This window comes from Maniola hyperantus, chromosome 1 (genome assembly GCF_902806685.2).
Source record: "Maniola hyperantus chromosome 1, iAphHyp1.2, whole genome shotgun sequence".
In the NCBI taxonomy this organism is placed as follows: Eukaryota; Metazoa; Arthropoda; class Insecta; order Lepidoptera; family Nymphalidae; genus Maniola; species Maniola hyperantus.
Window position 1 is genome coordinate 1386098 of NC_048536.1, and position 12770 is coordinate 1398867.

Consider the following 12770-nt stretch of genomic DNA (forward strand, 5'->3'; position numbering starts at 1 on the left):
AAAAATAATTATGTAGGTAGGTAGTAAAAGAATTAGCGGGACAGAACATTCATACGGTTACAATTACAATACTGGTATATAGGGAAGAGGTCACATTAACATATTCATTTAGGTTTTTTGTAAATGTTCGATCAGTTGTTTTTTAAATATAGCAAAACTTTGGCTTTTTGTAATTATTTCAGGTAAATTGTTGTATAACAGCGCTCCTTCAAAGAGAATATTCTATAATCAAATATAAATTTAGTTTAGTTTAGAGATTGTGGACAAGAGAATCGGTATATCGACAGGTTAAAAGTGGTTATTTTGGGAATGTTTACCATCTTCCACGTTGGCGCCAGTGGACAGATGCACTATCAGATCCAGGATATAAATGACAGTCACGACGTAATCGTAGAATCTGAACTCCACTGGAACGTGTTTCTTGTAAACCAAGTAATATGGATGAGTCTGAAATATAAAGTTTTCGAACAAGAAATAAAGTCAAAGTCAAATGATTTATTCAAAATAGGTAATAAATTACTCTTTTTTGATAGTCAGATGTTGGATTTGTAAGATATAGTGGTGATAATTATTACGCAAACTTAAAACTAAGCTATGAGGGTTGCAAACGCGCCCAGGTCTGAGAAGAGCCCACAATAAATTCAGCCGGGTATTCTTTTTATTATCACCACTTTACAAAATTATTAGAACTATCCATTCCCAAGCTTGCTTATCATTTAAATAATCCTTAACATTGTAATAGGATTTTTCAATGAGTTTACGTTTTATGAAAACTTTGAACTTGTTGAGAGACATCTCCAAAATGTCTGTCTGTCTAAAAAACGTTAAAAGTCAAATAATATCACATACAGTACGCGGTAGAAAGTAATGTACATCGACCTTTAGACGGAGACAGCAGATTTGTAAAGCATTGTCTCTGTCATTGAGACCGACAAAACGTCATATATGTATGAGTGACAGAGAGAACGCTCTACAAAGCCGAAATGCCATTCTAGGCCGATGTACTTTGTGCCGCGTACTGTTTATGTTTTTTGTTGATTCCATCATCAGATCTTAATTATCCCTTCTCAATATACTCCTTGGATGATTTAAATGAATCTTAAACCATCCCATTCTATCCCACTTCTGATCATAGTTGTATGTCCAGTACCATGCTCAAATAAGTCCTAAAACCTTGTTTAGTCGGTTGTTACAATCGTAAAAAACAATTATTTTGCATATCTTCACCTAACAGTCAGATCCTATCTAATCCTTCATCACAAAAAATAACGGAACAATCCTGATGTAGGTAACAAATTAAAAACTACATTTAACTTAAATAAGTAAACTAAGTACGCGGCCGAAAGTAATGTACGTCGACATTTAGAAGGAGATAGAAGATTTGTGGAGCGTTAGCTGTCTTTGAGACCGACATAACGTCATATAGGTATGATTGACAGAGACAACGCTCTACAAAGCCGAAATGTCATTCTAAAGGCCGATGTACTGTTAGACGGATAAAAACTAGGTGATTGTATTATCTGTGGCGTGCTCTGCGAAGTAGCGAATCTATGCGAAACGTCACTCTGAAATGGCGCGTAGAAAGAGTAGTTTGGTCTTGTGCTCTTATAAATAAGAATTACGATGTGAACAGTGAATAAAAGCCTTCTAAAGTACCTATATAAAAGTGGTTTTCATTCTAATAATACATTACTTTCTGCCGTGTATTGTAGGTTTGATGCTTAGATTAAATGCCAATGCAAAGATTTACACTTACGAAACAAACAATAAGGATGAGGCAGGTGACAAAGGTGCTCCAGACCACTTGCAGCGAGGAGTTGGGCTGCAGGATGCAGGGGAACGTGGGCCGCAGGCAGATCGCGTCCGCTTCATCAGTCAACGATGAGTCTGCTCTCTTTGTTAATTTAATTTAATTTAAAACTTCTTTATTGCTTAATAATAATCTATGACAAAGAATTTAAAAAAAATACAGGATATGCTTAAAAACAAAGGGCGGCCCACAGATTAGCTCATCTGTGGGGCGGCCTTATCACTACCACTGATCTCTTCCAGGTAAGTGGTAACCAGCGAACAGCTTCAAGGTACAGCTTCCAGGTATGTTAGTAGATTAGACAGAGAAAGTGAATTTTTCTTCCAAAAATCATTAGTATACCTACTTAGTAGTTGACGCCCGCGATGTTTTTGTAAAAAAACTGGCCAAGTGCGAGTCAGACTCGCGCACTGAGGGTTCTGTACTACAATCACATTTTATCGACAATTTGCATAAATCAAAAACTCTTATGCCTAAAAATAAATAAAAAATTGTTTTAGAATGTCCAAGTAAAACCCTTTCATAAGATATACCACTTGGTATAGTAATGTTACTTTGAAAGTTGAAAATATTATCAGTTTATGAACACATTTTTTTTAGATTTCCTTCACGGTTTTTAGATTTCCACCCTCATGTCTGCTATAAGACCTACTTTATGCCAAATTTCTTGATTCTAGGTCTGTCTGTCTGTCTGTCTCTCAAGAAACCTACAGGGTACTTCCCGTTGACTTAGAATCATGAAATTTGGCAGGTAGGTAGATCTTATATAGATGACATTTGGGGAAAAATCTGAAAACCGTGAATTTAGGGTTAGATCACAAAAAAAAAATTAAATTGTGGTCATGAACTAATAATTAGTATTTTCAACTTTCGAAGTGAGTGACTTTATCAAGTGGGGTATCATAATATGAAAGGTCTTCACCTGTACATTCTAAAACAGATTTTTATTTATTTTTATGTATCATAGGTTTTGAATTATCCTGCAAAATGTCGAAAAAATACGACTGTAGTACGGAACCCTCATTGCGCGAGCCTGACTCGCACTTGGCCGGTTTTTTTCCTTATGAGGTTCGGAACCCTAAAATTACCACATTGGTTTAGTCGAGTATTATTTTACCATAGTATTTTACCAACCCCAATGTTTTATTTTTACGTTTACTGACATTCCGCATAACGTAGCATCCAGCTATTTCGATCATGACATCAGTCTCAGCCAGCTGCTGGTTTCCCGCGGCGTCCTTCGACTCCTTGATGTCCATTAAATTGCGTTTGAAATGCAGAATACTACTCCTGTTTCTAAAACCAAATACACCGACATTATGTAAGTACTTATATGTATTTACAACTAGCTGATACCTGTGACATCGACTTTTCAAAAATCCCGTGGGAACTCTTTCATTTTCCGGGATAAAAAGTAGACATGTAACTACTTAGACCCATGCAAAAAATTCCGTAAATCCGTTGCTTCGTTGCGACGAAGCAACAAACCAATAAACCTACAAACCAACAAACAAAACACACTTTCGGATCGCATTTATAATAAGGGAAGTGGTTTTACAATCATATTCTTGTCTATTAGGTAAAAATATTATGTATAGGTACTTACTTTGCCTCTATAGGGAACAGTCTTCTGTAGTAATGTCTCTTAATTTTTTCGAAATGTTCCTAAATTGTAGAAAATTTTACATTAAAACAATCCTGATAAAAATTCGCAAAGATAGTATTAAGTAAAAGTCCCGCAAATCGCTAATGCGCGTGGGCGCCATGTTAGTGACGTCAGCACTAGACTTAATTTTCGAGCCGAGTATATTTTTATTTCGGCTTACGTCAAAATGACGCCATTTCGATATGATAATGAGACATGGTTCCAGCGCAATAGCAATATGCGGGACTTATATAATGCAGCACTTCAATGTAAATATCTTACATTAAAACGTCCCAAGACAGTAACTCCCTGTCCATTTTCTTTGCCGTACCTAGTGACAGTCTTCCACAAGTCTAAACATCGTAACACATGAGCTGTGCAGAAGGTGGCGGCTCTGATCTCCACGTAAGCACCACTACAACCTGCTATGGGACTTCCAGCACAAGGAGACAGGATGGTGCCACGGATCATACGCAGCATTGCTGTGCTGTCATCTTCTGCTGTTAACATCTACGGGATGAAAGAAAGAAAGAAGAAAACTTATATTTGATCACTACACACCCTACAATAAACAGAAATGGAGATCCGTAAGAGAATCAATGTAAGCGAAGTAGCTCAACGGCTTGCAAACCTGAAGTGGTAATGGGCAGGGCACTTAGTTTGAAAAACCAATATATACGATGGGATACCAAGTTGCTAAAATGACCTCGTACCGGAAAGTGCAGCGTTGGAAACCCCTCACTAGGTCGACATACGACACCAAGCGAATTGGAGGGGGCCCCTGGATTCAGGCGGCGCAAGACCGTGGCGTGTGGAAGTCCCTACAAGAGGCCTATGTGCAGGAGTGGACTATGACGAAGATGAACATTTTAGAAGCTATAAGACACTTGCTTATACTTACTTCAATATCACCAGAAGTGATGTAAATAATGGAAGATTTTTTGTCATTCCGCTTTATGATAGCATCTCCGGGAATATAATGAATCGTTTCCATCTTCTTGGCCAGTTCTGATAGAAACTCGTAGGAGAGTTCTCGTAGAATTAGACTCTATAAAAAATTATGGTCATCAAAATTTCTCAGCACTGATTAATCCAAATCGTTCGAAGAACCGATAGAGCTAGCATCCCTAGGTGCCGGAATTTCAATCTTGCAGCCGAAAGCATAATGTTGTCATACCCTCCACAGCACAGCCCACTAGTTCCTCAAAATATTGGCGTTGGTCCATCATCAATGGAAATTTCTAACAAGAGACGTCATTTCCAGCCTTGGACGTTTTACAGTTGACGACGATGACTGACTAGTGGCTAATCCCAAAATTTTCAGATTCACACTGTTCAGTGAAGCCAGTTGTTTTCCAAGATTTTCAGCTAGCAATACAAGCCACTCTCGTGCCAAACACGGACTAATCTGATAGGTAGTTTGGACCACCACCTTCGCATCAAACGTCATGTGTGATGCATTAACTGTCCGTTGCAAGTCACCGTGCGTCACGGTCGTACAAACCTACAGAGTTTCTTCCCGCGCCGTGCGTAAAAAATACAACTACAAAAACATTCGAATCCCACGTTTTACCCCCAACGGTGGACAATTTGCCGTGCCGTGCCCATCCCTTTGTGTGCTGGTGATTTTTGGACGTTCCAAATCAAGCGGTGAGTGGTAGTTTTTGGTTTACAAATGGTTGTATATTTTGGGAAACTCTGAGCAACTGAACATTCTTTTTCATAATTTTTGATAATTCTTACGGTCCTTCGATTTAGCTCTCCAACACACAATACCTAAGAACTTTAACAGACTTCGTTTATTTACCCTCTGTGTAGCCTTGAAATATATATCAGTGTAAATGGTGGTCGAGAGTGAAGGCGGGAAGATTGGAAGCAACTGGGTAGTGGACACAGCGCGCTGCTTGTGCCAGTACATCTTGTAGAACTTCTCCACTTTATCACGCAAACTAGGAGGCACGTTGGACGATTTCTATGTAAGAAAAAACCGTCACAAGCATTGATGTTGGAAACCCCCTCACAAGTACAATCAACTCAAAAAAAAAAAAAACTCAAAATGATAGTCAACACAACCATCTAAAGTAATCTCCTCCACCAAGAAATGCCAGTTTTCTTTGTTACATCTCTCTAGAAATGACACGCTTTTTAAATCAGTTGGCAAAAGAGCATGTCTCTGTTTAAGAAAAGGCGATTGCCAAGAGTGTCAATTTAAAATATGTAGTAGGTACTGTATTGTATTCCAGATGCTAGATGCAAACATTGATGGTGTTGATTTTCGAGACACGGCGACTTGACTAGACTGTTTTTAATGGACTTCTTATTTATGGTTCTAAATGCTTTATCACTTTGAGCTTTTATACTATACGAAAATTTAAATTTTTAGACTTTAAAGTATCCTACTGGCCTATCGATATTAGTGATTACTTTACCATCTTCTTTATAATGAGCCTGTATCTGGTGCGGAAGGTCTCCTCGGGCCGCATGTAGACGCCGATGACCAGCGACAGGGAAGCCACCGCGGCTCCCATCACCACCACGGAGCCAGTTATCATCACCATGAGGAATGCGATACGCTCGATGTCGTTTGTAGGCGCCAGTGAAGGTCTGTATCAGAACATCAGTAGCGATCTAATCTATGGCCCTGCCGTTTACCTGAAACGGTCTTGAGCTAACGTGATCAGTTAATTTTAAGTTTTATTGTAGTGTAGTTGTATACACACACACGAGTGGTTAAAACTTCCACCTTCTAATCTGAGGCCGGGGGTTCGGTCCCAGACACGACCTCTAACTTTTTAGGAGTTATATGCGTTTGCTTGCTTTAACGGTGAAGGAAAACATCGTGAGGAAACCTGCATGCCTGAGAGTTCTCCATAATGTTCTCAACGGTGTGTGAAGTCTACCAATCCGCACATGGCCAGCGTGGTAGACTATGGCCACACCTTTCTCACTCTGAGAGGAGATCCGTGCTCTGCAGTGAGCCGGCGATGGGTTGATCATGATCATGAATCGAGTTACCAAAGTCACCCAAAATCAAATTTTGTAATTGTTTTATGTAGAGCATAGATACGTAGAGTAAAGCCCATAACTTCATGTGACCTATTTTGAATAATGTACACCAGTAGGGCGATTTTGTAAAACCTGCATCAATCATTATTACAATATCAATTGTTGAGATTGGCTGAATTTGTGGTATTCTTGTTGCAACTATGCCTGTAGCCAATAGAGAGCGAGCGTCAACCAATCAGAGGTGATTGCGATCGTGACATTGTAGCTGTCACTCTACCGCAATTGAGCCCCAGTTTAAGGAAAAATTGCCACATAGCCTGTGAGATGCAGAGTATGTCAACTGAGGATAAAGGAAGACCAATTGAATATACTCGAGTACGTATCATAAAACCAGTGTTACCCAATTGGTATAAAGATCTTGTTGACGATGTAAAGTGCGTAGAGGAATCGACGTGAGATCTGATCGTGGGACGTCATGGCTGCCAAGTCCTCAGGACGCTTCTGCTTCAGTTCAGACATTGCGTGCGAGGAGTCCTCAGTACGTTGAGTTTGTAACTGGTGGCATACGCGACATGTTACTTGAGTAGGTATAAGTCGAAGAACGCGATGGATTTCTAAAACGTTTTCTGGTAAAAACTGGTAGCTTGATAAAATGAATTTAATCTACGCAGATTCTGGCTTGATACATAGACCATGATCTTTTGTTTGTTTAGGTACATACAGTACGATTCAAACTTAAATGCGTCTGCGTGAAGTTGGGACACGTGTGCAGTTACCCTCCCCGCTTCCCCGGACACCCAAAATGTGTGTGGTGCGCAACGTCGTGCGCAAACTTCAGGGGCGCATTTAAGTATGAATCGTACTGCACATAGCTTTTGATCACGAACTCACCAGGTGATAATGTCATTATGATGAACTAAGATGGAAGCGGCCTAACCTGGGGTATGGCAGTTATTGCAGACCAATTTTTTTTTTTTCAAAAAGATTATTAGCCATGTTAAACGACTAATATTCCCCTTTCCTCTCCAACTACGCGTCAAGCTTGTGCTAGGAGTAGGTACTACAATAGTGCAACGGGCGGGGTTTGAACCGTCGACCTTTCGGTTTTCAGTTCAGTCCTTTACCCGTTGAGCTATTGAGGCTCTCCAAACCCACACACCTAATTGGTTTCTACGTGGTATCGTACCGGAACGCTTCATCACTTGGCGCCTCTTTTTGCCGGTTGGGTGGAAATAGCCACGGACCAGCACATATTTAGAAATTATAAATTTCCAAATAGCCCCTGCCTGGAAATCTGGGCCTTACACATTTAAGACCACAGAGTTTTCCACTGTACCAGGGAGGTTGTCAAATATTCTAGAAGGAAGAAGGATGGAGTACCTCATCTATGTAAAGCCAGAACAGCACGAACGTGACTCGCAGCACGAGGAACAAGTAGCAATACTTCAGGGCAGTGCCCAGCACGCTTCCCTTCAGAGTATAGTTGTTCAACATCCCTGATTAACGACATATAACACTTTAGTACCATCTACCCTCATTTTCATTCCTTTCATCCACATCGGTAATTATTTTTCGTAACCAGCTACGAAATAAGATTAATACTAGGTACTTACTTCGTTTTTAACCGACTTCAAAAAAAGGAGGAGGTTCTCAATTCGTCGGAATCTTTTTTTTTTTTTTTTTTTTTATTTTTTATGTATGTTCCCCGATTACTCGAAAACGCCTGGACCGATTTTGAAAATTCTTTTTTTGTTTGAAAGGGTATACTTCAAAGTTGGTCCCATTTCAATTTGGTGAAGATCTGATGAACATCTTCGAAGATAGATACTGGAACTCCTCAACGGATAAGAGTAAATTGCTCGCGATCAGTGTAAAAGCTTAGTAAACAGTAGATTTTTAACCAGTCATAGCATAATTCCATGGGGCCACTAAAAATTGTGAAATAAAAAATTTTTACAAAAAAAATAAAAACCGACTTCGTTACACAAACACTAAAAATTGAAAAATAATTTAATTTATTACCGATTATATTATGTATACAAGAGTTAATATAGTTCCATAATAATATTTTTTGGGGTCGGTGCCAATGAGGTGCCATTGTGGAGTCCCATAAAAATATGAAGTCTAGACGATTCGCGCAGCTAAAGCTAATTGGCACCGGCACCAAAAAGTATTATTATGGAACTATATTAACTCTTGTATACATAATATAATCGGTAATAAATTAAATTATTTTTCAATTTTTAGTGTTTGTGTAACGAAGTCGGTTTTTATTTTTTTTGTAAAAATTTTTTCACAACTAGTTATTAATTAAGATTCAAGAATATTTAGTTATAGTTATAGTTTCAGTAATGATTCAGTTATGAAACGACGAAGTATTAATCTTACTTATTTCGTAACTGGTTGGATGGTTTTGATTGATATTGATTGAAAAATAGTTGGATGGACCTTTTCATACTTTCATCTATAATAATATGTTACTGTGATAGCCCGAAGTACGGTACCTAAGTAAATAAATATTAAGTAGGAGTAGGTATACAGTAAAATGGAAAACCTAAGATTTACGAAGTCCTTATAGTAAAATCTGGAAGGTCACGGCATTATCTATACTCCAAGAAACCCCCATCATTATGGGATTAATCGAAAGAGATCATTACTCTTGACCCTCAGCAATATTAAATGCTAAGTAACAACACAGAAAAAATGTGTAAGTACTCGTACTTACAAAAATACCTAAACGCTCTGTGCAGTCGTAAATAGTAACAAATGAGCTTGTATATATTCGTCGTGCTCCTGTCCACTATGTAGTGACTAAACGTAAATACGTCCACGAGGAAACTCACTGAAACAGAACAAATGGCGCCAAAGTTACAGTTAGAAAGAAACAAAAGAAAAAAAGACGTTTATTTTCCAAACTGTCCGAAGATCAGGTACAGGACCTGCTCTCAGAAGTGCTTTACGTACTCTTAGAGGCACAAGGCAACGCTAAAATTGACTTGAATGGCGTGTACAGGGTTTGGAGTCAGTGTATGCATTACCGATTTATGGCAGGACAGTGAAAAATATGAGCAATGTGCTATTTCAACAAAGGTAAGTAGTGCTTTTATGCCTCTATGACCTGCATTCTAATGCATGAAGCTCTTAATCCACAACCGAAAAGCCAGTAAAGCAACGACGCAGAAAGAAAAAGAAAATTACTAACATAATGTGCACAGGTCCAAACTCGCCATAGGATCAGACATGAAGCAGAATGCCAGGGCAACTACATGGAATCCATATAACATGTTATACATGATATCGAAGATATCCAGCAGTTTGTGAGCTTCCATGTCCAGAGCCACCATGATGATGCCGATGAGCACAGATGCACAAATACAAAAGTTCCAGACAGGATTGTCCGGTAAAGCCAGTATGGAATCGTGGCAGTACGACACACTCCAATGTGAACTATACTTCTCCTGCGAAAATAACGGGTATGAGTACTGACTAACGCGTGTTTATTTAATATCAGCCATGTTAATCACGACTAAGATTCCCCTTTCCAAGCTTTCAGAAATCAGTCGTGTCGTGTTCAGAACTCAGTTGTGTCCGCACAACGTGTCTTCTTCTTCCACTCACTTCCGTCATTCGTCAATGTTATTATTCACCCCTTTTTTAACCGACTTCAAAAAAAGGAGGAGGTTCTCAATTCGTCGGAATCTTTTTTTTTTTTTTTTTTATTTTTTATTTTTTATGTATGTTCCCCGATTACTCGAAAACGCCTGGACCGATTTTGGAAATTCTTTTTTTGTTTGAAAGGGTATACTTCAAAGTTGGTCCCATTTCAATTTGGTGAAGATCTGATGAACATCTTCGAAGATAGATACTGGAACTCCTCAACGGATAAGAGTAAATTGCTCGCGATCAGTGTAATAGCTTAGTAAACAGTAGATTTTTAACCAGTCATAGCATAATTCCATGGAGCCACTAAAAATTGTGAAATAAAATTTTTTTACAAAAAAAATAAAAACCGACTTCGTTACACAAACACTAAAAATTGAAAAATAATTTAATTTATTACCGAATATATTATGTACTAGCTGATCCCCGCGGCTTCGCCCGCGTAGATTTAGGTTTTTAAAGATCCCGTATAGCCTATGTCACTCAGGAATAATGTAGCTTTCTACTGGTGAAAGAATTTTTAAAATCGGTTCAGTAGTTCTAAAGATTACCCCCTACAAACAAACTTAACGACATTACCTCTTTATATAATATAGCTGATCCCCGCGGCTTCGCCCGCGTAGATTTAGGTTTTTAAAGATCCCGTATAGCCTATGTCACTCAGGAATAATGTAGCTTTCTACTGGTGAAAGAATTTTTAAAATCGGTTCAGTAGTTCTAAAGATTACCCCCTACAAACAAACTTAACGACATTACCTCTTTATATAATACTAGCTGATCCCCGCGGCTTCGCCCGCGTAGATTTAGGTTTTTAAAGATCCCGTATAGCCTATGTCACTCAGGAATAATGTAGCTTTCTACTGGTGAAAGAATTTTTAAAATCGGTCCAGTAGTTTTTGAGCCTATTCAGTACAAACAAACAAACAAACAAACAAACAAACAAACAAACAAACAAACAAACAAACAAACAAAGTTTTCCTCTTTATAATATTAGTGTAGATAATACAACGGGCCGTGCAGCAGAAATCGTAATATTTTAATTTCGCCATAACTTCAAAACCAAACGTCCAATTTTAATCATTCAAAGACCAAATATTATCTCCATAAACTGTTCTTAGTGATGAAATCATTTATTTTGATAAGGATTAATAGCATGAGTAAAATAAACGCGTTTAAATGTAGTCCAAAAAAAATTCAAGATTTTTAAATAAAAAATGGTTGCTGTGCCTCACTCGACATAGATGGGTATAGTGTGTCGCGGACTTTTTTGTAGATATTTATAAGATCTACAATTAATTAGAACATTTTATGGTTCTATCTTTTATAGTTTAGGCAGCGTACGCAAAATAAGTAACTTTTCTGGTTGATTTTTTACACCTTGTGTCCGAAAAACCCAAATATCTTACGGAACCCTATTTTTTTCCAAAATAAAATATAGCCTATGTTACTCGTGGATAATGTAGCTTTCGAATGGTGAAAGAATTTTTAAAATCGGTCCAGTAGTTTTTGAGCCTATTCAGTACAACCAAACAAACAAACAAACAAACAAACAAACAAACAAACAAAGTTTTCCTCTTTATAATATTAGTGTAGATACAAGAGTTAATATAGTTCCATAATAATATTTTTTGGGGTCGGTGCCAATGAGGTGCCATGTGGAGGTGTGGTGGTGTCCTATAAAAATATGAAGTCTAGACGATTCGCGCAGCTAAAGCTAATTGGCACCGGAACCCAAAAATATTATTATGGAACTATATTAACTCTTGTATACATAATATATTCGGTAATAAATTAAATTATTTTTCAATTTTTAGTGTTTGTGTAACGAAGTCGGTTTTTATTTTTTTTCACGCATATCCTCTTTCACGCAATCCATCCACCTTTTCTTTGGTCGTGCTCTCCTCTTTTTTCCTTCCACATGCATACTTAGCATTCTTCTAGTGACATGCTTGCGCACACATACTCTTGCCATAAAAAGGTAGTTGTGTTGTGGACTGCAATAGCAGGATCCGTAGGAGAACCAGAGTAACCAACATAGCTAAACGGATTGCGAAGCTGAAGCGGCAATGGGTAGGGCACATAGTTCGAAAAAGTTGGGGTGCCAAGGTGCTAGAATGGTGACCTCGCACCGAAAAGCATAGCGTTGGAAGACCTCCCCCTAAATGGAAAGACGACATTAAACGAGTCGCACGAAGCCACTGGATTCAGGTGGCTCAAGACCGTGGCGCGTGGAAGTCCCTACAAGAGACCATCCATCAGTGGACGTCTACAGGTTGATGATGATGAAGAGAAGACGCATACCTCGATGGACTGGTTCAAGAGTGGCAACTCAACATCTCTGGGTGCCAAGCGAGCCCTTTTGCTTTTCCCGATGCTGTTTCTCACATTAGTAACGAAATCCCTAAATCTTAACATCTTATTGAAATCACTCAACGTATTTTTATTTTGCCAGTAAAACTCTTAAAATGAATTTTGTTCAAGCTGCCATAAAACTGTCATGGCCATAGATTTACCATTTGTACCACAGAATTCTCCAAGGAGATTTGTACGTAGAACGTGCCGAGACGTAGAACTATGGAGGTTATGCCACAAGCCAGATCTAGTCATAGTCCCGCAAATTGCTATTCCGCTGGGACCATGTCTCATTAA

The 12770-nt window shown here is 38.5% G+C and overlaps 2 protein-coding genes across 2 annotated transcripts in view; one reads left to right on the forward strand and one right to left on the reverse strand.

Moving 5' to 3' along the window:
* The window catches only part of LOC117989674 (uncharacterized), a 31239-nt gene extending 21449 nt beyond the window's left edge, over window positions 1-9790 (reverse strand). The window contains exons 1-12 of the mRNA XM_069498552.1: window positions 9664-9790; window positions 9187-9303; window positions 7842-7957; window positions 6862-7016; window positions 5885-6059; window positions 5263-5427; window positions 4357-4503; window positions 3738-3965; window positions 3417-3475; window positions 2974-3106; window positions 1757-1894; window positions 318-447 (exon numbers count right to left, since the gene is read on the reverse strand). Coding sequence (XP_069354653.1) covers window positions 318-447; window positions 1757-1894; window positions 2974-3106; window positions 3417-3475; window positions 3738-3965; window positions 4357-4503; window positions 5263-5427; window positions 5885-6059; window positions 6862-7016; window positions 7842-7957; window positions 9187-9303; window positions 9664-9790 — 1690 coding nt within the window. The remainder of the gene's footprint in view (window positions 1-317; window positions 448-1756; window positions 1895-2973; window positions 3107-3416; window positions 3476-3737; window positions 3966-4356; window positions 4504-5262; window positions 5428-5884; window positions 6060-6861; window positions 7017-7841; window positions 7958-9186; window positions 9304-9663) is intronic.
* Window positions 1-12770, forward strand: part of LOC117984634 (sodium/potassium-transporting ATPase subunit beta-2-like) — a 176072-nt gene that overhangs the window by 140933 nt on the left and 22369 nt on the right. The gene's annotated exons all lie outside the window — the stretch shown is intronic.